This window comes from Dermacentor andersoni, chromosome 9 (assembly GCF_023375885.2).
Source record: "Dermacentor andersoni chromosome 9, qqDerAnde1_hic_scaffold, whole genome shotgun sequence".
NCBI lineage: Eukaryota > Metazoa > Arthropoda > Arachnida > Ixodida > Ixodidae > Dermacentor > Dermacentor andersoni.
The window spans coordinates 61,197,025-61,223,292 of record NC_092822.1 but is presented as its reverse complement, the minus strand read 5'-3'; the positions used below and the strand labels follow the sequence as shown (position 1 = coordinate 61,223,292).

At 46.2% G+C, this 26,268-nt stretch overlaps 1 protein-coding gene across 1 annotated transcript; it reads left to right on the top strand.

Annotated features, from left to right (window-relative positions):
• Positions 1 to 2,029: 2,029 nt before the first annotated feature.
• Positions 2,030 to 15,430, top strand: LOC129384173 (venom serine carboxypeptidase-like). Its single transcript, XM_055069381.2, has 5 exons — positions 2,030 to 2,140; positions 2,478 to 2,707; positions 3,001 to 3,181; positions 4,755 to 5,103; positions 14,486 to 15,430. The coding sequence occupies exons 1-5, from the start codon at positions 2,030 to 2,032 to the stop codon at positions 15,301 to 15,303; spliced, it is 1,689 nt and encodes a 562-aa protein (XP_054925356.1). The 3' UTR covers positions 15,304 to 15,430.
• Positions 15,431 to 26,268: the final 10,838 nt, after the last annotated feature.

Here is a 26,268-nt window from a genome sequence, read left to right as displayed (position 1 = left end):
ATTATGCTTGCTCCACAAGAGAAAAAAATTGATAGGAACTTAACGTTAAAGCTTGGTGCCGAGAGGGTAGAGCTTTTAAAAACAGCAAATACTTTAGGAGTAGTTTTTAATGAGAATTTATTGTGGGATGATCATGTCGCCGAAGCTTGAACGTGTTTGGTCAGGGTTTGTGGCGTACTATACAAATTCAGGCATGTTTTACCCCCTAAATTTCAACTTTTATTCTACAACAGCCTTCTTGCTCCTCATATTCATTATTGCAACCTTGCATGGGAAACCACTCCCCAAACGAATGTTCATAAACTACCCGTCCGGTAGAAAAAAGCCGTTCGTAATATTATGAATGCCTCTTACGATGCTAATGCAACTGCAATATTTAGCTCCCTTAATGTGATTCCCGTACAACAGTCGGACGAACCAAACCTGGTGTTAAAGAGCGAAAACAGTCTTCTATACAACAACGCAGTTTTCTTAGATTTATGCAAAATAATTTCTCCACACATGTACGTACAATATGAGGCAAAAGTATGCTTGGCTACTGCCATATTCTAGAACAAATTATGGATTCACTAGATTAGGATATCGCATACCGAAGTTACTAAACTCCTTGCAGAATGTTGATATAACCCTAAATAAAATTTCTAAGCGAACGTTGACAGTACAACTTTCAGAATACGGCGCATTTGCATGGAACCGGTGACACAAACGCTTGTGCAATTTGGTTGAAATGCTTTATATGTGGATATTTTGCTTATATATCTTGATGAAGATCCTTTGTACCAAAGCATGTTATTGTACTAAATTATACCCTTGTGTGAGTGGCTGTATGAGTTAAATGGCAATTTTCAGAAATCTGAATGTTGTAACATTGTGTCAAAAACAATGTTTCCCGAAAATGCTATATATGTACTTAAGTTTCTTTCCATTGGTGTATATGTGCATTGACAATCTATAGCAGGAATTTTTCTGCTATGCGTGTGTATATATGTATATAATATGCACTCTGAATGTACGTATGAATCTGGGCCTGTTGCCAAAGAAAGGGGGCAAGGACGTAGTCAAGCTGCTGTTTTGCAGCTTTTTATTCTTGCCCTGGCGTTCTTTTTTTGTTGTAAAAAGACTGGTCAAATGTTCTGCAATGAAACGAAATGAAACTTCAACTGAGTGACTCACAGAGATATTTCAAGGTAATCTTCTATAGAAGGCTCTTGATCTGTTTAAATTTGGAAGGAAGCTTTCTGCATCACATACCATCCAACCACGGGAATCACGCAGAAATTGATCTACCTTTTTCCCGTTATATTTGTCTCAACTATTTGGAATGTCGACGTCGTTCTCCTCTGAACAAAGCTACGACATCAAATTGACGATAGAATGACGCCCACTGTGCCCTAAGGAACTGCAACGAAAATTAAGAAATTAGATAACTTCAAGCGTGCAGGTGCATGCAGCGCCGCGCCAGCTTGCTTCTTCGGAGAACTGACAAAATAAATAATTTTTCTTTGTCGGCGCATGACAACTCTGAAAGGCACATCAAACCTCTAAATAAAGGGAAATTTTGACATATGTAATGCACGATGTCTTTATATTCCTGTAATCAGCAAAAATATCTTTATTGGACTTTCGCTAACAGTTCATCCTTTAATTTTAGGAGGTATTCCCTATGTTTATAAATTTTCGGCAAGAGCGCGCCGTAATGATGATTTTTGCACATTTTCAAGTATTTCAGATATTTGGCATCTCTAGCTCCAGGTTGCACTCACTGCAGTGCTTCGTGGCAAAACGTACGTGCCAATAACTTCAAAGACGTGCTAGAAATGTGGTTTATGTGCTTGCTTTTCCAGATGAGCTGGAAAAACAACTTGGACCATTCATGTTATAGCTCTGGCTACTACTCCCGCGACAGGCAAAGATGTCATTTTACTGGTGGCAATACATCGTAGTGATGCTACCGTAACGAAATAGATACGTTTACAACTATCCTACTTCCAACTGTCGGGCGCCCGGGCTTACCCCCACAAGCATCAAGATGGCCAGGCCAGATGAAGTGTTCCGTATCTGGCAGTTGAACTGCAGCTGTTTCACTGCGCTGAAAGCTTCCCTGCAGCACTACCTCCGCAGCCAGGATGCCAAGCTCCACGTAATCTTACTGCAAGAAACTGGCACACACACCACCGCGTTCACTGGTTAGCATTGGTTACCCGGCCCCTCAGGATGTCGCGGTATCGCCACGCTGGTCGCTAAAAAGCTGACCTGCCGTCCGACGTGGACAACGTCATGAGGAACATTCACCCAAGCGACGCGTCGTGACAAAGTGTGTACATCCTCAACGTGTACAGCAGCCCCAGACAAAAAAAGTGAACGTTTCCGACGCCTATTCCAGAAAGCCATCCGTCTTGCAGGCTCAAACATGCTCGTGATTGCTGGCCACTTAAAGCTGCGCATCACGCCTGGGCTTATGTGTTTGACACCCCAAGGGTACCACGCTGTGGCAGCATGCTAACGACCTGGATCTCACCCTATTGACGGACGAGGCGTTCCCCATCCGCATCGGCTCGTACACGCACGGAGACACTATCCCGGATCTCTGCTTCGTGAAGAACACAGCCTATGTCCGCTGGTCCAATTTCGCGGAGGATCTTGGCAGCGACGACCTTATACTAGCCGCGTACTTACCCATCGTCATCAGGAAACCCAAGTCGTACACGTGGGTCGAGTGGGAAACTCTTTCGCAAGACTCGCGCCGCACGACTCCTTCCCGACACTGCCCCAAACCTCGCGACCTGGACCTACTGTCGTCCTCTTCAACCAGAAAACATTTGAATATATCCTAATCATTTAGCCAATGGTTTCAGTAGTTATCTTTTAATAGATGAGAGCTGAACACATATTCAATCAGACTGTTATTTAATATATCCTACAGAATACAAGAAACGGCTGTGCACTCTTCCAAGTGGTCGTGATAAGAAATAACAGTTACGGTCATTTTCTGTTGTATAGCCCACAAGATCCCGAGCCTCTGTTTCTCACTCCATACATTGAGAACTGTTCTTACTACGAAGCAAGAGAAAAGAGCAAAATACCGTTTGCTCAGAGCTTCGGAGTTGCTGCTTACTCTGGTTACATCACTGTGAACAAAACTGCTCGAAGCAATCTCTTCTTTCTCCTGACTGAAGTACAGGTACGTAAGCCTTTCGGATTTTTTTCTACTCTACACAAGTGTGCCGTGTTGAATAAATTCGGGAAATACATAGTGCTTCTCACGAGAGTGGGCACAATTAGTAAAATGATTTTTATTAGCTCACTGCAATTATATTATTTCAAAGATTCCGCCTTAGTGAGCACATATCAAAGATTGCTACTCTACCTATGTCACGTGCTCAAATTAGTGGCATTAAACAGCGATCTCTGCATTTACTGCGTTGCCGTATCTCTTCCTGACAGACACATGTACTATTCCCCAGTAGGAAAGGGCGCTGTAATGATGGCACGGATAAGGTGTTATCAAAATGTTTTGAGGCAGGCTCTGTATTGAAGAAAGTAGTATATTTATGTGCATTCAAACTAGAATGTCGGGACGAAATGTTTTTCGTCGTGGTTTTAGTTTCGTTCCACTGAGAGAAAGTTCCGTTCCCGTTCTGCTCTGTAACGTAAAAAAATACTTAGCGGTCCATAACAGTTCTGGTTCGCATGCGAAAGTGTTCGAAACAAAGGAATGATAAAAATATAGTAATTATTTTTCTCAATAAGTGAACTGTGAATTCCGAGATCATGCTCAGTGCTTGGAGTCAAGGCACCGAGCGAGAACTCGGCAGCCGCACGTCATCGAATGTACTCGCTGTGATGAGAGGCCGCTGTTCCGATAAAACGAACCTAAACAAACGTAAACGAATGATGAACCTTCGGTAAGAAATCGTTGTACTCGCAGAAAACGAAACGATAAGCTCTTCAGCGTGCCAGCTCTGGGTTTTGCAACGAGGCCGATTAGCTAGCGCACTGAACGACATGCTTAGGTCAGTGGAGCGCTCGACCGTCTATCGATCGCAATCCCTGGCTGAGATACGCGCTAACGCGGACGTTGCTCGACGCCACTTGTTTCGGATTGCCGACTTTTCTCTTCAACCGAAACCCGATAAAAAATAATTCGGTTTCACTCGGAAACAAAATAATAAATAACCTTTTGGGTTACGTTTACATTCCGGTGAAAATTATCGTTCTCTTCGTTTTTGTTTTTGTTCCGTTCAGGAACACTGCTATTGAGGTTTCTGTCCCCAAAGTCATTGAGCGCATTGAGTTACCGCACTTGATTTACGCTTTCGAGAAACTGTAAGCTGAAACGCCAATGTATATTGTAAGACTAATTGAGGCCGGATCTCTCTGAAGGTATGGCACTCTTAAAATTTCTATTTAGCAGACATGACCTCACAACTTCTTGGCTTCAATGTCGGATAACATGTCCCCCCTATGTGAATAATGAAAAAGGTAACTAATGATTCTTTTTGTTCAGGTATCCAGATATTTCCGTTGTTATGCAGGTAAATTCCACGTCTTCCATTATGCATTTGATGGAGCCCAAAACGGTATTTGTAAGAGGTTATGCGAACAAAATCTGACCAACTTAATAAAGAAGACAGGTGCTATATGCACTGACTACGATAGAATATTCAGTGAACACCTAAGGCGTAAAAATGCGATTCGTAGTTTTGTACGTGACGAAGACGTTATAGGAGACTAACACTCACATGTATTTCTAGGGCAACTCATCTGATGCACCCCTCTTACTATGGACTCAAGGTGGCCCGGGTTTATCTGCACTGTTTGGCCTGTTTCTCGAGAACGGTCCCGTGGATTTTATTGGTTTCGGCTCAAACTACACTCCAATATTACAAAACAGAACTAATACCTTACAAAAGAACATGAGCGTCCTCTACCTGGATCTTCCGGTGGGGGCTGGCTTCAGCTTCACAGGAGACGAACAAAACGGTTACCCAACAAGCCTCGAGGAAATAGTATTGCACGTGAAGGAATTTTTGGACCAATTCGTAAAAGTCTTCTCTGAATATGAAGGTCGGGACTTCTATCTCGCTGGAGAATCATACGGAGGTCAGTATTTTTCGTTTCTCTCGTTACTCTTGCGCCTTGCATTAATACAAAGAAATAACTTATTCTGGGCTCTAATGGCTCGCTTGCTTTAGGGTATGACAATGCGGCACGGATCTGCCACCAGTGGACATGGTAGCGCTGCACGAATAAGCACTTGCCTAATCGCTCGCAGCCACAGAGAATAATTCAGAGTGGTGGCAATATGTCGATATCCCCCTGAACAAAACGTTCAGGTTCCGGGATATCGACTATAGTCTGCATTTAAGGCACTTCGAAAATTAAACTGTTTAGCGCAGTTGCCTTTAACGGGTGAAATAATTTATCACACTCGATTCCGACATAGCCCCTAACTGGGGGATAGATGTTTCTGCCGAGGACAAAATTGGGAAATGACTAGTGCGAATTAAAAATAATCCCAGTTGCCACTAAGTGGCGGTGCCACTAGAGGTACATAAATTGTGGCAATATTCACGTTTCCAAGATCAAATATGTCTTTTTTTGGTATGCAGGTTGCCGTATTTAGCTCGCGCTTTTTTATACGTATCAACAAATTGCTAGTTGGTAGCAGGCAGTAAAAATTCGCGGTATTTTATTTTCTTCTCTGTTAAGAAATAACTTTTAGGGCAAATATAACTAGCCTTAACTGCTGAACTTGCGGTCAGTGTGATATTGCTATATTTGTATCACACATAACATCTTTTTGCCCTGTGCTACTTTTATTGTTGCACCTTTTCCGCTTTTTAAGGGCCCCGTTAAACTACACCTCACCACGGCATACTTCCGAAGAAGTTGCTCCAAATCTGGATCGTGAACTTATGAGAAAAATCTCTCCCAGAAAACTACACCTTAAAGGAACTTGTAGCTGGGCTCGTTGGTAATCGACCTTGCTGTAAAGCGCAAGACAAGCCGCTGACATGCATGCACGTGAACACACACAAATACACCTCCAGAAAAGACAGCCCTCATTTTCCGAGAAGCACTCACTCCAAATGTTTTTTTTCCTTATATAGACGACTGCCGCGCATGTGCAATACATGATCAAGACCATTTCTTGCAGGAGCCCCTGGGCAAAGAAGGGTTAAGGCGTGCAGACACGGACCCAATACAAGAGAAGTGGACAACACGTACGTGTTGTCTACTTCTCTTTTATTGTGTCCGTGTCTGCCTTACGCCTTCTTTGCATTATGAATCCTTGCCAACAAGCTCAGCTTTCTGTTGTTCGGAGCCTCTGTGACGCACTGGTTTTTATTCTTACACATAGAAGCCGCTTTTTAGGCGAAATGTGACGCTCCTTTAATGCTTTTGCCGAGAACACGTGTTTAACCAAACCGTAGTTCACACCTACCTCAGAAAAAAAAAAAAAAACACGTGCAACAAGACGGGCAAATTTGTCTGTCCTATTTTTTTTACTTCTTGAGTGTATTCTCTTAATCGCTCATTCAACCACCACTCATTTGATAACGTGATAACAGAATCAGTCATAATGGAATTGGCTAGGCGAATCTCGTAGCACATCGTGCAAAGTCATTTCCATGCTTCAGTTGGTATGCGTGCTTTTTGACTTTCTCGTGGGCTGAAAAATGCGTGTCAACGAAAGTCGACTTAAAAAGTAAAAAAAGATAAAATAAGGTCCTCATGAGAGCGCTGCAATTACGGCGCATTCGGGCGCACACAGCGTGCTGTTACGTGGTATTTTTTAAACTCCGCGGGCTTTCGTTTTTCCCGATTAAAAGCGGCCACGATAAGTCTGTCTCATTGGAAGCACCTGGGTGGGGCAATATTTGTGAAGCTCCACAACTTTTTCATTCACGCCTGCACGTGTCAAGCTATATTTAAAAAGCTCATTAATTTATCTCGGCCAATTACTCAAAAAGAGGACGAGCAAAACATGATACTGTAAGTTTAGATAAACGCTAACAACATCCCCGCAATTTCTGATCTGAAGAACGCATAGGTTTTTTCAAAATATTGGTCCAAGTTAGCTGGGGCACTGTATATTACTATGAGATGTTCGCTGTTATGTTCTAGCTATCAGACGATCTAGGTTAGCTTTAGTGACCACTATCTACTCATGGTTACAATGAGTACGAATAAAATAGCTGCGAAGTTTAATTGGGAATTGTTGAGGATTAATGATAAATACTGCAAGATAAAGAGTACGTGATCAAAGTCGAGGAATTATATGGCTAACGTGCTGCAATGTGAGACAGTTTTACACAAGTATGGGAGCAGTTGAAATGCGATATTAGAAGAGCTGCGATTGATATAAGATGTGTGGTTCAGCGGAAAGAAAAACGGCAAAAAGAGCTTCGCAGTGCTCAAGATTTCACGCTTAGGAAGGAGTGTTACAAGCCAGGATTGTTTACAAAAGAAATTAGAGACAAGAAGTAAGCTCGAGGCAATAGACGAAGAAAAGTATCGTGGCGCAAGAATAAGAGCGCGTAACGAAAAACTACGGCTTGGAGAGGCGCCCACCAAACGGGCTCTCAGTGTTCAAAAGGGCACGCGCTGTCAAAAACGATAAAATATGCTATCGAAACGAAGGCGCGAATGGAAGTGAAGTAATTGAGATGGAATTCATCGAACATTGCACTGATTCGTTGCGTTTTATTTGAAGGGGGAGAAACCAGCGAAAGATGTAACATTAGCTGGTTTGCCCTTTTAGTCGTGTACAAACAGGCCAAGTTTCTAACCTGGTTGTGTTTTATTTATGTGTCGGCTAGGAGAGATGTGTGATGCAGAGGGGGGAGATGGAGACAGAGTTAGTGCTTAACAAATGGAGTTAGAGGCCTATCATAATCGATTTTTTGTAAAGGCGTTTATTCGGATCGTAGAGCAGCAGCGACCACCGCAGCAGCAGCAGGTAGGGCCCAGCCAGAGAGCGAACTGGCAATGAGCCCCGCGATGGGCAACGGGGCTTTTTAGGCTGCCGTTGTTCTTCGTCCCAATCACCCCCGGCATTGAAGAGTAGCCATCCTGGCGACCTAGGAAGAGGTGAGCGGATCGTAATACGGCTTCAGCCGGTCAATGTGCACAGTCTCTCGCCCCCGACGACGCAGATCGGGAGATGGTGATACGTGTTCGACCACGTAAAAAACTGGTCATGGTTGAGCAACTCCGTGGTAGGGCCCGTGGTACTTCGGGGGGAGCTTAGACGAAAGGCCAGGAGCAGCAACAGCTGTGACCCAAAGCCGCACGAGTGAGTCGATAGGGAAGGGGTGAGGGGGTGGGCTGAGGTTCTGGCGCTCTTTTTGGCGGCACTGTTGAGCAGACGTCAAAGAACGGGCCAGTTGTCGGCATTTCTCGGCGTACTAGGCGACCGTAGTAGCAGGTGAGCATTCAGCAGGGTCCGGCCGGTACGGGAGAACTGTATCAATGGTGCTGGAGGGATGGTGGCAGTAAAGCAGAAAGAATGGTGAGAATCTGGTAGTGGCTTGAGAGGCAGCGTTGTAGGCGTATGTGACGAATGGAAGTATGAGATCCGAGTTGGAGTGGTCAGACGCAGCAGACATTGATAGAATGTCACCAAGAGTTCTGTTGAATCGTTCTGTTAAGCCATTGGTTTGTGGATGATAAGCAGTAGTAGTGCGGTTAGGAGTGACATCAGGACGTCCGAGAGGAATAGGTGACCCCGATCGCTGCGCAGTTCACGAGGTTCACCATGGCAGAGAAAAGTTGTTCAGAATGAATGAGGCGACGTCTTTTGCTGATGCGACAGGCAAGGCGGTGATTTCAGCATATCGTGTCAAATGATCTACGGCGACAACAATCCATCGATTGCCAGCACCAGTAGATGGAAGAGGCCCGTATAAATCAATGCCGACACGGTCGAATGGCTGAGCTGGGCAGGGAAGTCGCTGGACAGGTTCGGCGGAGAAATGCGAGACACATTTGCGGCATTGGCAGGCAATGCAGGAGCGTACGTATTTGTGGACCAAGTTGTACATACCTTACCAATAATATCGTAGGCGAAGCCGTGTGTAGGTTTTTGACACTCCGCCGTGACCACACTGAGAGTTAGAGGGAATATCGTAGCATAAATCTTGTCGAAGGTGACAGGGCACTAGTAAGAGCTATGTGCGGCCGTCATTGTGTAGCTTCGGCGGTATAAAAGTCCGTCGCGGATGGTGAAATGCTGCGCCTGTCACCGTAACGCTTGAGGTACCGAAGCTGGCGGAGAATTTGGCAAAACTCGAATATCCTGACGATTCATGGGTCTTTTCGTTGCTCTGAGGCCATGTCCAGGATGTCAAGCGGTGAGATATCATGTCTGTAGGTAGAAGCACTGCTGTCTGAAGTAAGTGGTAAACGCGAGAAGGGCATCGGTGTCAGAGTGTCTGCGTCCAGAGCGATAGACGACACGGATATCATATTCCTGGATTTGGAGGGCCCACTGAGCGAGGCGGCCCGACGGGTCTTTTAGGTTGGACAACCAGGAAAGAGCGTGATGATCCGTCACCACGTCAAAGCGTCGACCGTAGAGATATGGACGAAATTTTTGAAGAGCCCATACGATAGCCAGGCACTCTTTTTCTGTTCTGAGTAATTGGCCTCAGGTTTCGTGAGGGCAAGACTGGCATAGGCGACTACGTATTCGGCATTGGTGTTCTTACGTTGTGCGAGTACGGCACCAAGGCCGACACCACTGGCGCCAATGTGAAATTCCGTAGGTGCGCTTGGATCAAAATGGCGCAAGATCGGCGGAGACGTGAGTGGGCGACGAAAAGTCGTAAAGGCATCCTCGGAGGCTTCCGACCAAGTAGAAAGTTCATTGTCGCCTTGTAGGAGTTGGTTTAGTGATGCGATCACAGTAGGGAAATTGCGAAGGAAACGTCGAAAATAGGAGCATAGGCCAATGAAGCTGCGTAGTGCTTTCAAGTTAGTGGGCTTCGGAAACTCGGGATACGGCGCGAAGTTTAGCAGGTTCAGGATGACTGCCTTCTTTGGAGACAACATGGTCTAATATAGTCAGTTTCCGAGCTGCAAATAGGATCTTTTTAAAGTTTAACTGGAGACAAGCATTCCGGAGACAGGTTAAAACTTGATGTAAACGGCGAAGATGGGTTGGAAAATCCGGGGAAAAGACGACAACGTCGTCGAGGTAGCAGAGACAAGTATGCCAGTTTAGGCCGCGCAGGATGCCATCCATCACGCGTTCAAAGGTGGAGGGCGCGTTGCACAGACCGAACGGCATTACAGTGAATTCATACAAGCCGTCTGGTGTTACAAACGCGGTTTTAGAACAGTCAGCTTCAGTCATGGGCACCTGCCAGTAGCCAGAGCGGAGATCTAAGAAGGCAAAAAAAAAACTCCGCTCCTTGCAAACAGTCAAGCGCGTCGTTGATACGTGGCAACGGGTATACATCATTTGGGGTAATCTTGTTAAGCCTTCGATAATGAACACAAAATCGTATGGTGCCATCTTTTTTTAACTAGGACGACTGGTGATGCCCAGCGACTATTAGAAGGCTGAATGACACCGCGTCCCAGCATATTGTTCACCTGGTCATTGATAACGCGTCTTTCAGTTGCCGATACTCGGTCGGGACGCTGCCGAATGGTTACATGGCTTCCAGTGTCGATAGTGTGCGAAACAGTCATTGTGCGGCCGAGTGACGTTGCTTGGCAGTCCAGAGAAGAAGAGAAGTCTTCAAGCAAGTGAAGAAGTTCGTCGCGCTGCGTCGTCGTGAGGTCACAGTCAATAGCTGGCGTAAAAGAACGCGTCAGTGACTGAGGAGGATATGCTTCCGGAGCGGCAAGATAACTCGAGTCGTCCATCGTGGCAAATATTAAAGATGAGGCCAGGGGCTCTGCTCTGCCAAGGGTTTCACGGCGGTGTAAAGTAATTGGTTCGGCCGGTGGATTTGACACGCACATGAGAGAGGTGCCAGTTTTGAACTCGAGGACGGCGAACGGCAGTGGTAGTGAACGGCGGTGAACTAAGAGTTCAGACGGAGCGAAGAGTACTGTTCCGTCATCTACAGAGTGATAATGACAAGAGTGGAAGACCAGGCAGGTATAACGGTGTGTTCAGAAACGCCGATTTTGCGACAAGGGTTCTTGTGGTCAGTGATTATATTGCTCGAAAACTGAAACAGCTTGATTTCGGAGCGGGCGCGGTCACTGATTGCATGATGTGTGGAGAGAAAATCCCAACCTAATATGAGGTCGTCTGAACATGATGGCAACACGATGAATTTTATGATGTAGGGTACCTCCTGAATGACGACATGAGCGGTGCAGGCGCCGGATGTGCTGGGCGTTGGCAGTCCGAAGGGACAGTCCAGAAAGCGGCGTCGTCACTTTTCCTAACTTGCGGCAAATACGGGCATCTATCGCTGAAAAAGCAGCGCCGGTGTCGACAAGAGCTAGCGTCAATGTTCCTTCTATTGCGACTTCAATAACATTCTTCGGGAAAATGTGAGGCCTTATACATTTCGCTGACACCGCAGTTCTCGCCTCCTGAACTGCAATTTGTAGTTTTCCTGGCGCAGAGAGCTCCGCCGACGGTGCATGGGGGAAAGCCCCGGCGGCGAGAACGTGAACGGCGAGCGGAGAATGCGGTCTCAACGGCAGGAGGAGATTCAAAAGTGTCCGAATAGTTGCGGTGTTGTTGGAAACGTGGCGCATGGACGGACATTGTTGGAAACATTCGGTGTAAGGAGGCGACAGTGACGTGCTAGGTGTCTAGCACGGCCACAATAAAAACAAATCGGACGATTGTCTTCCGTGTGTCAATGGTGTTGAGGTCATGCATACTGCACCAGTGGCCGGACTGGAGGGGATACCGGCGGGCGCAGAAGCGGGCGAAGGGAACCGTAGGTCGGTGGTGCAGGCCTCGTAGCGAATTCGGCGTACGTCAGGGGAGCGGCAGTCAGAGCCTGCTGGAGAGAAGGCGAAATCTGGTCGGCTACGTGCTCCTTAATGACAAATTAGAGAGCGGGCACCAATGGAGAACTCGACTGGCCGTGTGTAAGTGGAATCAGAGAAAGCTGACGGGCCACCTATTCACGGACGAACTCCTTGATCTGTAGCAGCAGCGACGTCTTTTTCGGGGCAACAGCCAAGCTCAACATTGAAGTCGCCTGAGGAGGAGATTGGCGGGTGGCTATGCGTTGTTTGCGTAGTTCATCGAAGCTTTGACAGAGACTGACGAGTTCAAAGACTGTCACCGGATTTTACGCCAACAGCATATGGAAGGCGTCGTCTTCAATGCATTTTAAAATATGGCGGATCTTCTCGGCATCAGCCATTGTGATATCAACGCGGTTGCAGAGGTCAACATTTTCTATATACCTGGTAAATGTCTCCCCGCACTGCTGCGCACGACCACGGAAACGCTGCTCGGCGCGAAGCTTGCGAAAGGCGGGGCGCCCGAATACCTCCGTCACGTTAGTTTTGAAGTCCGTCCACGTCGTGAGATCACATTCATTGTTGCGGTGCCACATGCCGGCGACACCGCTCAAATAAAACCACACGTAATTCAGTTCTTTTTGGTGTCGTCCCAGTAGCTGTGGATGCTCACCCGATCATAGTCAGCGAGCCAGTCTTCTACGTCATGGTCTTGGGTACCGCTCAATATGGGTGGGTCGCGCTGACGCAACGAGCCGGGGCAGACCACGGTAGTCATCGGGCAGGGGGTTATGGTGGTCCTTCTTCCGCCATAATGAAGACAGGCTGCAGTGTCCGATTCCGAAGGTTCAGAATTCCAGTTGTGCCCAGCGCCTCCACCAATTGTAAAGGAGGCTTATTCGGGTCGCAGAGCAGCAGCGGCCGCACCAACAGGTAGGGCGGAGCCAGAGAGCGAACTGGGTATGAGCCACGTGATGGCAACGGGGCTTTTTAGCGTGCCCATCTTCTTCGTCACATATTAGGTTGTTTATTTATTTCGTTTATTTAATTGGTTATTCAGAATTTCACAGCACGTGGGTGCAACAGAAAAGCGATTCAATACAACAACAGAACTTACGTCAAAGAATAACGCGTTAGGTTAAGAGTGGGGGGTGGTAAATAGCTGTTCTTAAACTTTATTTTCCTCAATGGCAGTGAGAGGTTCAGGAACATGTTCGCAGTCTACACACTTGCATCGAATAGATGAAGAATGATGAATTTTGTGCAAGAAGATTGCACGTGAACGGCATACTATATGCGTGCTTGATTATATGAGCGAGAAATCTAGGAATGTGGCAGAGAGAGCTTACGTTTTATTATCAGCGTGTAGTAGTAGGTCTTATAGAAATAGTAAAAAGGAGTGGACTTGCGATGTCATGAAAGGTTTGTTTAAGGGACACTAAAGGCAAATACTAAGTCAAGCGAAAGTGATAGGTTACTGCTGTAGAACCTCTAAGGCGTCCATATTATTCCGAACAGAGCCTTAATAACCGACACATCGAGGTAAATGCAAGACATGATTGGAGACTCCCCCGGGACATTCAAGCACTTACGCGATGATGAAAGCACTCAGGTAAATTCTGTCATTAGTACTCAACTACTCGTCGAAAAAAGAATGTCATCGTATTGTATTATAAAATGAAATAAGATGCTACTTGTCCAGTTCCAGTTCATGTTTAGGAAAAAGAACTCATTAAAATTACCGTTGACAACGACGCGGGTCGTCGAAAGTTTTGTTTTCATTCAACTCTGCACAGCCTACGCTTTCGTGTTTCAGTACTTTCCTGATCGCGTAGTGCTACGTTGGTTTTGCTGGCTCGTGAAACTCACAGAAATGGCAAGTAGCAGACAATTCAACTTCCATGTGACGTCGCGGGAAGCCCGAACGGTCCACGCCACTTGACGAAAAAACAGCTGGAGTGGCGGATCAGCCATTGGCCAGGTCTTGGCTCGGTGCCACCGTCTGTCGGGTGCCGTTTCATTCTCCGACGGCAGCAAAGGGCGGTGATGTCGTATGCAACGTCACCACTTCCCCGTTTGGGTGGAGGGAGATTTTAATTTCGAAAAAAGGTATTCGGATCCTTCAGATACAATTTTCTCGTAAACGAACTTTTCCTTGCACGAAAGAGGCGTAGCGAGGTTTCTGGAATGACATTCAGACAGTCCACGTCCACTTAGTATTTGATTTTGGTGTCCTTAAGTGTCTAGTTCATGAATGATACGCTCCGTGGTAAAAGCAATGAGAGATTACAGCCGGCGGCATGCTTTTGATTATCTTCGATGCCAAGGGTAAATTAGGCATGCACGGTATCCAACACAGCAGAGGCATATAATTAATTTGAAATAACATATCTTTTAAAGTGTATGTTTAAGAGACAAAGGCATTGCTAGAAAATTTCTGCGAAATATCTTGTTATGCGATTAGCTTTACAAGCTACGTAGTCAACCTACTTGTGCTAATCTAACATGATAATATTTTATTTTTTTCTAGCAAGGTATTCCGTCGCTGTCGCCCACTATTGGAATATTATGAACTTGAGCGACTCAAAACTAAACCTCAAGGGGGTGATTGGAGGCAATGGATTCCTCGGCCCTATATTTGATTTAGCCGACTCCAGCGACTTCCTCTACCAGATGTCGATGGTCGACTCGAAAGGACGGACGGAATTTAAAGAACGGTTTCAGCTCATGAAAAGGCTGGCAGCGTCTGAAAATGTTACCCATAAAATGTACGCACTGATGCTGCTCACCAGCACTTTATTTATAAACGATACGTCGCCTACGCTGTTTCAGAATCTCACCTTATACCATGACCACGCAAGCCCCATGTACACCCACAGACCAGTTCGAATGCTATACTGTGCTGGATTTTTAAATGACAGTGTAACCAAAGTATTGCTGCATGCTGGGGCGAACAACACTTTTCAAATCATCAATGAAGTTATGCTACAGACCTTTGCTATCGACAGCTTGAGAGATATTAGCACCTTCAATGAACATGTACTAAACGAATCTAGAGTGCTGTTATACAACGGACAAATGGACGCACTTTTTCCGTCGGTAAACCAACGGGATTATTATCGAAGGTTGAACTGGACGTACGCAGATGACTACAGAAATGCTACTCGCTATCCTTGGCAGCCGCATCCCGGGTACTACGGCTTTGCTGGCTATATGAAGACAGTGCATAATTTCACAGAAGCTGTCATATTAGGCATGAGTCACTATGGTGCCGCAGAGAAACCTGATGAACCATACTTCCTGATAACTCAATTTATTGCTAACTCATCGAAAGGTGGAAGTGTTTAACCAACATCTTGAAAGAGTGTAACACAGGATACATCTCAACAGTGAAAGAGGAACGAGCTCCACCTGTTACCCAGCATCACACGGAAGTATATTGGTTGAATAAAATCTTGTTGCAGTATTTTCTGAGTAGACAATCTCCGCTGCCTTGTGCTCGATTTTTCTCTGCTTTTTAAACAAATATTTCTAAGACTTGTTTTTTATTTACAATTGCACATTGGCAGGAAGTGCACCAGCAGAATTATTTCATTCTGATTTAGATAGTTGAAATTTAACAAAAATTATGCACTCATGAGCGATATTCATGCAGACATAAGAAACACCACCTCTTTCACTTTATGAGAGTAATAGCTAGGGCACGTCATTGCTTAGGTACAATGGCGCGGAACACAATTATCTTTTACTTTAGGTATTTTATTTATTAATCGCAAATACAGTAAAAACAAGAAAAGAGCTTACACACATTTCTTTTTGTAGCAAAATTAAGAGAAATTTGACCAGAATAAGTTATAAATAGGCCACAATGAGCTGCCATACAAAACTAGGAAAGCTTATGTCACTTGATCCCCTAATTTCTAGCTCTAGGTTCATACCATGCCTAGGAATATGTCTGTGTATCTCTTTTTGCTCTAGCTGTGCGTTTTAATGTGTCCCGGCATGCTTTCATTCTCCTGAAAAGCACAAGATAATCTTTTTATTTAAACGCTAACCCAAGGCTCGAAGATCTGGTTTGAGAAAGGTTTGTGGGACAAGAAAGAGAATTCGAATTAAAATTACGATTAGGAAAGTGAAAAGGCTGAAAATTGCAACGCCGATTGAATCTGACTTATGCACAATAATGACGTCATATGCGCACAGTGAATACAGCAAACCAGGTGGTAGTTTCTGTAGGGAGGCTTTCACTGTGCAACTGAAGAGAAACGGACTGCCCTTTTGGACGTCCTGCATGACACTGTAGCTTTTTCTTTGTCCTCCGTTTCTCTGTACAAATACTTCCATTTCACTTGAAAATTTCGAAATCCACCAATCCTGACCAGCCACTTAGGTTAAGCTCCAATACGTAGCAATTCCATGCACATGACTTACACTATTGCATGTTGTGTGGTTCTTAAAGTATACTACGATTGCTATATTTCCACAAATTCTTTCCCGTTAGACGCATGTGACAATGCCAAAGACAGCAACCATTGTGCATCACCATTTTCGCTACCCTGTCAGGTAGTCGAGAAGCACATTCTCGTTTTTACACCACCATTACAATCGACTGTTCACTATCTTCTGCATTACTTTACAAAGGCAACTTGAGAAGCCACCGGGCCAGAATGAGCGAAAACAAAGTTTTTGACTCAGACTGGTTTTGGCTGAGTATCGTCTACTGTTTGTGAGGCGTGCAAAGTGGTAGTTAACCTCGCTGAGGCGTTTGAGTATAACGTATGGCCCAACATAGTGGGGCAAGAACTTCTGGCACAAGCCGCGCTTCTGTAAAGGCGTCTAGAGCCACACAAGATCACCAGGATAGAAATATACAAGTAGGCGAGGGCCGTCGTAGCGGATCTTTGACTGGTCTTGCGAAGCAAGGGTGCGTACCCGATCAAGTCACCGCGCTTCTTGTGCTCGAGACTGGACTTTGGTAATAGAGTCATTGTCATGAGCGAAGTAAGGAAACATAGTGCCGAGCACGTAGTGAGGCGCATGAGCGTAAATAAAAAGAACGGTGAGTAACCGATGGTCTCGGTGTCTTGTGGTGTAGAAGGCATAGATGGCAAAAGGCAGGAGGACGCTCACAGTTATAACGTGCAGAATCAACATACGTGGATGTTGGCAATCGTTCTGTTTGTGTGTTCAACCAGACAATTAGTTTGTGGATGGTATGGCGTCGAATGCTAGAAGCTAGGTGAACACAGACGAAGGGTCTCTTCGACAACGTATGCGGTAAACTATTTTTCACGATCTCTGATTATAATACAAGGAGGCCATTGTCGCAGAATTATGAAATATCACAGGAAAAGAGAAACTTCTGCAGGTCTTGCAAATGGCAGTGCTGCCTCTCATAATAACGGGTCAGGTGGACCACACACACGATAATCCAACGATTGCTGTTGGAAGATCGCGGGAACGGGCCCAGAAAATGTTGCAATAAACGTATATTTACAAATATTTATAAGTAAGGCGAGCAGCACAGGAATCACAGCAGCCAAGATGGTGAGGAGCAACGTCTTCTTCATCGATGCCAGCCTAATGCAACAGACATGTTTCGCGGCCTTACCTCCCGGGCGAAAACACTCGCTCCATTCAGATAGGCTAGATTGCAGCAGCAACGGGCGGGGTATACAGCTTTAGCCGAGTAACGTGAACTACATCAATCTGGACCGGCGTAGAAGGTAACATTGGCTTTGCTGGTACAGTGTCATAAGGCACATCAGTAACTTGGCGCAGAACGCGATAAGAACCGTTGTAGCGTTGTAGAATATACATCCTTATGACGACAATTGTAACGCAACTTCTGTGAGGCCTGCGACATCTTAAAGCGGTCACGTACGATATGACGCAGCGTTCGCCCTTAAGATAGAATCTTGCGCGTACTCCGATGGTTGTTGTGGAGGGGATGGGAGTAATGTATCCATGGGGAGTGTCGGTTCAGGGCAAAAATAAAAAAAAACGGGGAACAACCTGCAGTATCGGGGCCCCAGGTACTATAGGCGAAGGTAAAAAAGGGTAATGTAACATCCCAGTTGTGGTGGTCGGTGCCATTGTACATTGAGAGCATGTCGGTTATCGATCGATTTAGCCGTTCGGTGAGATCATTTGCCAGAAGATGACAGGTGGTGCTGACCTTGTGTTTTGTAGAACATGAGCGGAGGAGGTCATCGATGACACCGGACAAGAAGTAAGGACCGCGATCGGTGAAGAGCTGACGAGGAGCTCCGTGATGCAGAATCATATCGCGGAGAAGGAAGTCGGCTATATCGGTAGCACAGCTGGCTGGAGGCGCGGGTGTAGCAGCGTGGCGCGTGGCATAGTCTGTAGCGACAGCAACCCATTTGTTTCCTGATGCTAATGTAGGGAAATGTCCGATCAGATCGAGGCCGACGTACTAGAACGGCTCTACTGGGACATCGCTAGGCTGAAGAAGGCCGGTAGGAAGCGTCGGTGGACTCTTGCGTCGTTGACACTGTTCGCAGCTGCCAACATACTTCTGCGCGGAGCGATAAAGCCCCGGCCTAAATAAACGACGCCGCACGCGGTCATAAGTGCGCGTTACGCTAGGGTGACCGCTGTGGGATCGTCTTGTAGCTGCTGGAGTACGGTAGAACGCATGTGGGAGGGCACCATCAGCAAGTACGCAAGGTGGTACAAAGCTCCATGATGTGAAGTATATATCCGGAGCGACTCGTCAAAGGCCCTTGAGCTGAGACAGTCAATGATGGAACGCAATGCTAGATCATGCTGCTGTTCAGCGCCCCACATGAAGAAATTCCGATAAAGAAAAAAAAACACAGACATCGAAGTCAAGGCTGGTGTTGTCGGGCGATTCAACGATATATCGGTACAAGCAGTCCGCGTCCTGATTTAATTGGCCAGACTTGTGCACGACGGAAAACGAGTACTCTTTATTCCGCAAAACCCAGCGTCCAAGGATCTTTCAGCGAGCAATGCGAGCAGAGTGCATGCTGGTCCATCACTACCGTGAATGGACAGCCAAAGAGGTACGACCGAAATTTGGAGATGGCCCAAACAAGGGCAAGGCATTCACACTCAGTAATTGAGTAAAATCGCTCCGGGGCAGAGAGTAGGCGGCTAGCATTCGCTATGACGCAGTCACGACCATGCTGGGGCTGGGCAAGAAGAGCTCCGATTCAATATCCACTGTCGTCCATCCGAACTTCCGTAGGAGCAGAAGGGTCGAAGTGCGCTAACAGAGCGGAAGTCGTGAGAAGACGGATAAGCGCAGAAAGCGTACGAGACCGGCGTATGAAAGCCCTATGAAAAAGGCGTATCTTTCTTGAGACATTCAGTGAGTGGACGTACGTGCAGTGTCAGCAAAGTTTTTGAAGAAGTGACGGAAGTAAGAACATAAGCCAATAAAGGAGCGAACGTCTTTTGTAGAGGAAATTACGGGGAAATGTTTCACGACACGAATTTTTTCATGGTCAGGTCGGATACCTACGCCATTAACAAGGTAACCGAGCCCTTTTATTTCGCGGCGACCAAGGCGGCACTTGGACGGGCTGAGCTGAAGACCGGCGCTACGGAACACTTGCAGAATGGCCAACTGGCGCTGAATATGGCTGAAAAATATCGTTGAAGAAACAATAACGTCATCCAGGTAACATAAGCAGGTCGACCATTTCACGCCTTGAAGGACCGAATCCATCACGCGCTCAAATGTGGCTGGCGCATTGCATAGACCGAAGTGCATAACCTTAAATTGGTATAGCCCGTCAGGTGTTACAAATGCGGTCTTCTCGCGGTCCATATGATCTATAGCAACCTGCCAATAGCCACACCACAGATCGATGGACGAATGATAACTCTCAGTGGAGGCAATCGCGGGCATATCTTTTCGAGGCAACGGATATACGTCCTTCTTAGTGATGTTGTTCATGTGTCTGTAATCGACACAGAAAGCCCAGGTGCCGTCTTTTTTTGTGGGCGAGCACAACAGGAAATGCACACGGGCCATTCGAAGGTTCTATTATGTCTATTTCTGCCATCTTCTCTACTTATTTTTGTATAATCACCCGCTCAGCAGCACAGCCGCGATGATGAAAAGGGTTTGCGTCGCCGGTGTCGATTCGATGCATGACAACCGTTGTCTGGCCAAGGGGGCACTTGTCAAAGTCAGAAACATACCGCTACGACGCTAACACACGGCAAAGATCAGCAGCGTGTGCAGCTGAAAGGTCCGTAGTGATCATATAGTAGAATTCACTGGTGCGCAAGCTGGTGGTTCCTGCAACGCTCGTAGGATGTGAAGGGGCTTCACATGTTAGCGTGGAAATGTGACAGTCGTTTAAGGATGACAACGTTGCAAGTGCAATTCTGGAAGTCGAAGTTGAGCTCAGGGAAATAAGCTTCTTTGTCGACAATTTCGACAACCCTTTTTAATAGGGGATGCAACGCAATCCCCGTCAGCGACAAAAGGAGACGGCGTCAAAAGAACATTAGTGGATTGCGGCGGCAGTCGCACAAACTCGACAGTACACAGTTGCGTAGGCCGGGCAGCAATAGTTTCGGGGACAGAAAGGAGTTCGAGTTGAAAGACACCGGCGCCGCAGTCGACAAGGGCTGAATGTGTGGATAAAAAGTCAATGCCTAAGATCACGTCGAATGGGCCACTGCTCAAGCAAAAGAAACAGACCACTTGTCCGATGGCCAGATATAGTGACGCGGGCAGTACATGTTCCAACAACGGTAGGTGTGCTTCTATCGGCGACACTTACTGCATGTTGCACGGCATGCAGGTGACAGGACTTTCTTCAGCTTCACACGAAGACTAGCGCTCATCACCGAGGTTTGTGCATCGGTGTCGATAAGGGCCGTAACAGTAACACCGTCGACTTGGATTTCAAGCAAATTAGAGCGGGTAGGGACAGTAAGACGAGAATTTTGAAGCCAGGTCAAGAACGCAGCGTCATCTCCGGGCGCTGCACTCATTAGTTTTCCGGTGCGTAGCGTCCAGGGTTGGCAGGCGACGGGGAAGGGCGGGCTTGCGGCGAATTGAACCGGGGGGCTTCGGCGAGCGGAATTTGCTCCGGAATACGGCGGGATTTCGCTTGTTCGAATCGCCGACACTTTTTCCCGATGGCAGCCGCGGTAGCACAGTTCCTGGATACCAAGAGGTTAAGTGCGTCATCGGCGATACCTTTGAGTATGTGCCCGATCTTGTCCGCTTCGGACATGTTACCGTGAACATTGCGGCAACGCGGTAGACTATCCTGAATATACGAAATCTATTATTGAGTAGATGACTGCTCGCGAGAGCCAAGTTCTTTTGTAGCGTCTAGTTGACGACCCAAGGGCTTGCCGAACAACTCGTTCAGTTTTTCTTTGCATAGGTCCTAGCTGGTGAGATTGTGCTCAGGCGCCTTGTACCAGACACGTGCAGTTCCCGTAAGAGAAAATACCAGATTTGCCAGCATAAGGGTACCGTCCCACCTGCTCTGTTTGCTTACACGCTCGTACCATGAAATCCAATTTTCAATGTCCACGTCATCTGTGCCACAGAAGGTGCCTCATCTTTTGGAAGCGATCAGATGACAGACGGTGGGGAAGGCTGCGGCGCGGTAAGTTCCGCCGGGGTGAGTGCTTTAGTATCCATCGGCGAGGGAACAACGTGGGGGACACTTTGGAGTTCCGTGCTGGGATGATAATGATGAACGGGCAGCGTACCCCGCACCTCCATCAGAAATGTTGCACAAAACAGGTATATTTACAGATATTTACAAATAAGACGAGCAGCACAGGAGTCCCAGAAGCCAATATGGTGAGGAGCCACTTTTACGTCTTCTTCACCGATGCTGGTTTAATGCGACAGACTTTTTTTGTCTAGCAGCAATATTGTGTTCAATTCAGCTGCTTTATGAAGTAACTCGTACGCATATTTCATTAGACCGTTTCCTTATTAATCACCACAGTGAATTTTACCTCGTGTACGTTCATTCAGCAAGTACGACACCAATTCTTTAACCGTTACGATCCAGGTCATTCAACATTATATTACTACTCTCAATAGCCTTTGTGAAGGTGGGAATTTTCGGTTCGACGGTTGTTCATATTCATCTGGCATCGAGCCCTCTGATGATCATGGTTTCGTACTTTATTCTCTGTAACGTTGCAATTATCACTGCTACGTCTTCTTCACCGATGCTGGTTTAATGCGACAGACTTCTTTTGTCTCGCAGCAATATTGTGTTCAATTCAGCGTGCTTTGAAGTAACTCGTACGCATATTGTATTAGACATTTTCCTTATTAATCACCACAGTGAATTTTACCTCGTGTACGTAATTCGGCAAGTCTGACACCAATTCCTTAACCGTTATGATCCAGGTCATTCAACATTCTATTACTACTCTCAGTAGCCTTTGTGATGGCAGGAATTTTTGATTCGATGGTTATTCATATTCATCTGGCATCGAGCCCTCCGATGATCATGGTTTTGTACTTTATTCTCTGTAACGTTGCAACTCCCTGAAGCATGCCACTCCTCATAAGATTGGAGCGTAACATTTTCGAGCTCCAGGTAAAGAAATGTTCCTTAAGTACCGGAAAATCTGGCAGTCATCACCAAGCCGATTACCGAAGCAGTGCAGTCTGCGTCAGCGATCGACGTCGCACAGCCAAAACAGCTGGTCGTCCTTTTCGCTGTCGTGTTGTCGTCATCATATTTTTTCCTTGCTGGAGAGGGCAGAATTCTTCTCGCATTTTTATTTCGTGTTCATTTCAAGTTGCCAGAGGGCGCAGCCTGCTCCATATAGTGCTCCGTCAAGATGTCTTATTCCTCTACGAGTGCGCAATATTTGTGCGCTGTGGAAGAGTTCCTTTTTCTTAATAAACTATCGTCAGATTTAGCACACTTGGCGTAATTATTATACAAACCATGTCGGTATATGCACCGGCGATATTGTTTGTGTTTCTTATTATACTTCGGAATGGAGAAAATAAACTAGACAGTCCTGACATGTTATTTTCTATCATCAGTTGATGCAGCCAAGCGCCAGGCAATGTGTTATAGTCAATCATTTGCGTTTATTTTATTTATATCTTAGGCCGCCTCTTATCGGCACGTAAAATGATGGTCACGGTTCAATTTGGAGAATAGTACGGCCGCCTGTAAATGCTAATGCCTGAATTTCAGTTGGAAATTCCTATTAAGAGGAAGCTTCACCACGGCCCCAACTCCAACACCGCCTATTGAAATACATGTAAAGTGCAGAAGTTCTTTTCTCAAATAACCCCTGGGCCTATTTTAATGAAACTTGGTGCATTTGAGAGAAAACGCTCAATTATGACATCTGTTAAGCGAAATTTATGCTTTTGGCGTTGATCTTTTTACAAAAATTCACGAAACTTGATAAGCCTAGCTACAGATAGAAGCATGAAGTGTACGAACAGTCAACTTTGCACAAAAAATATATATTGCAGTTTTGTAAATTGCATTTGTCATAGCAACCAAAGATGACAAATATGATGTGGGCTGTCCCATCACAAATCATGAGTTCGACACACACGTCGGATAGAGACCGGATTTAATTTTGAGACAGCACCTCCACCAAACAGTCAAAGAAGGACAAGCGCGTAATTATGGTACATGTGCCATTTTTTGGATCTTATTTTCAGCAGCTCGTCTTTAAAAAGCTACATTGTATCATCTTTTGCCTTAGAATCCGTCTTTCTCGCCTCTGAGCATGTTCCCAAATGATAGACGCAGTTGTACTCAGATGAAGTTAGATACCTGGTGCCGTACTTTGGGACTAACTCACTACAACCTAGGCAGGTCTCAAACTCGGACGCGTCGATCGGAAAAGCAGAAAGCACGCAAAAACCACAACTGCAATGGCCATCTACAGGAAAGAATTCCAACTGCGGTGGAGGTGGTGGCGATCAGCACCAATTTCAGTGAAAATATAAAGCTTGTGTCAACCTGCAAAGTTAGATGGCAGCAATTAGTGAGGTGCCGCTTTATCCATTGCCAACACCACCGAGTGAAGTTATTAATAATAATTAAATAAATAAATAAATTGTAACGAAGAAGAGTAGCTTGCCTGCGCCACAGCACCATCGCTACCGGTATGAGCTAGTGGTTGCTGTCCTTGGCCGAACGCTTGTGACTGCTATCCATTCGCCTGCGTCCGTTGCTAATATACCTCTTAGCAAGCGGTGGAGGTGCGGGATTTCGACTACCCTGGAACTTCAGAGTCGACGACAACTATGCTGCTCTGTTCATAAAAATTCAGGAATTCGTTCGCGCAGAGGTAACCCGCCAGCTATCGTTGATATCTTCCGTCCCGGAATCGCATCCCGCTTCGCCTCCTACGATCCGCGACTTTATTCAAGAGCAAGTATCTCAAGCCGGTCCTCCAGCTGCTGAGAGGTGCAGTGACTGGCGCCTGCCAATCACTGCACCTCTCACTTGCGCTTAAGCAGTTTCCCGATCTCGTCCACAAACGCTCTTGCACCCCTCTATGCATCGACCGCGGACATTTTTGCCACCATCTATGCCACTTCACGACCAATAGCATTTTCCTCCTATGCCGCTATCCGACCAACAGCATTTTCCGACTCCTCAACCTCGACTCGGACCTAACCCCCACCAGTGACGCACCTTCTATGACCGCCCAATATGTTTTGTTTGTGGTGCTGCTGGTCATGTGGAGCACCACTGTCGTCGTTGCATGCTTCCTCTTTGGAACGTCCGGCGAGAGCCGCCTTTCCCCGCTCCGTTTACCTCTTCGCCTTCCAGCCTTCCTACCTCTTCCTTTTCCCCTGACTGCCAAACCGCGTCTACCCGCCGTTCACCATCTCTCCGTCGTCGCTCGCTTTCTCGGATGCGGCGCCGTCCCGTGCCCACCGAGCAGGAAAACTGATGGCGGCAGTTCCCGAGGCGCGAACTGCGTCCACGTCGCAATGCCCAAGTCCTCGTCCCTCTCCAGCCAATGTAATTGATGTGTCTGTTGAAGGAATCGCCGTCGTGGCACTTGTAGATACAGGACCCGCCGTATAGGTAATTTCCTTCGAACTCTGCCGCACACTACGAAAGGTTTTGACGCCTCTCTCCGACTTCACCCTTCGAACCGAGAACGCTCACGATATTACTCCACTCGCTTCCTGTACTGCTCGTGTCTTGATTCAAGGACTGCTGTATACCATCGATTCGTCGTGCTGCGCTCGTGTTCCCATGACATTATATTAGGCTGGAACTTCCTCGCAAATAAGAACGCCGTAATTTATATATTTAACAATACTGCCAACCCCCTTGCGAGGGGCCCTACAGAGATGGTTATAAAAAATATAAAAGAAAAGAACATGTGCAATAATCATAAACACAGAATACACCGGAATCAAGCGGCGCAATCGCACAGATAGTCATCCAGAGTTTGTTTGAATTCGGACAGATCAGTATGTTCCACTACACACATCGGTAACTTGTTCCACATTTCAATTACGTTGGGGAAGAAGGAGTACCTGAATGTACCTGAATTTCTAAATGGCGAATGATGTGCTTTGCTATTATGTGTTGCAAAAGTTGCAAGAAATGGATGTAAGAGATATAGGCCGGTAATTCACTGTTGTTCGATTGCCGCCTTTAAACACCGGAATAACTATTGCACTGCGCCAATCTTGGGTACAGAATGAGTTTGCAATTATTTTTGAAATATAAGTTTCAAATAACGCGACGCCCATTTAGCATATCTTTGAAGAAATTGGGTCGCTACGTCATCTGGTCCGTACGCTTTTTTGCATCTAAATTCAATAGCTGCTGAAATACGCCCTCCTGCGTAATTATGATGTCATCCATTTGGCTAGGCTCTGTGCTTTCTGAACTAACATCGACGTCATCATCATTCGTGGTGAATACGGACTGAAAGAAGTGATTAAAGTGTTCTACAATATCTTTTTTGTTTATCAGAACTTGATCTTCTTTCCTGATTTCCTGTACCTCTTCCTTTCTATCACTGAAGTATCGCCAAAACGTTTGTGGTGATGTTCTGAGGAAGCGGCTAAGCGTGTCACTGAATTTTTTCTAGAATCGTGCAGGGCTTGCTTCAACTCAGCTCGAAGTCATGAAACCTGAGTAGAGTTATTTTTGCTTTTACGTAGCCTTTTTATTTTTATTTTCATATGAGTTATGTTCCTGGTTATCCAGGGGCTTCGGTGCTTTGTCTTCGTTACGCGTTCAGGGATATAGATGTCCTCGATGTGTTGTACAATTTCCTTAAGGTTCTGCCATAACTCTTCCACTGTTT

Excerpts from the sequence above, each read along its gene's own strand:
- LOC129384173 (XM_055069381.2), top strand. The coding sequence starts at position 2,030 with ATGGCCAGGCCAGATGAAGTGTTCCGTATCTGGCAGTTGAACTGCAGC. Across the intron at positions 2,141-2,477 it reads GCCAGGATGCCAAGCTCCAC|GGTACCACGCTGTGGCAGCA; the intron begins GTAATCTTACTG and ends TGACACCCCAAG. Across the intron at positions 2,708-3,000 it reads AGGAAACCCAAGTCGTACAC|CCCACAAGATCCCGAGCCTC; the intron begins GTGGGTCGAGTG and ends TCTGTTGTATAG.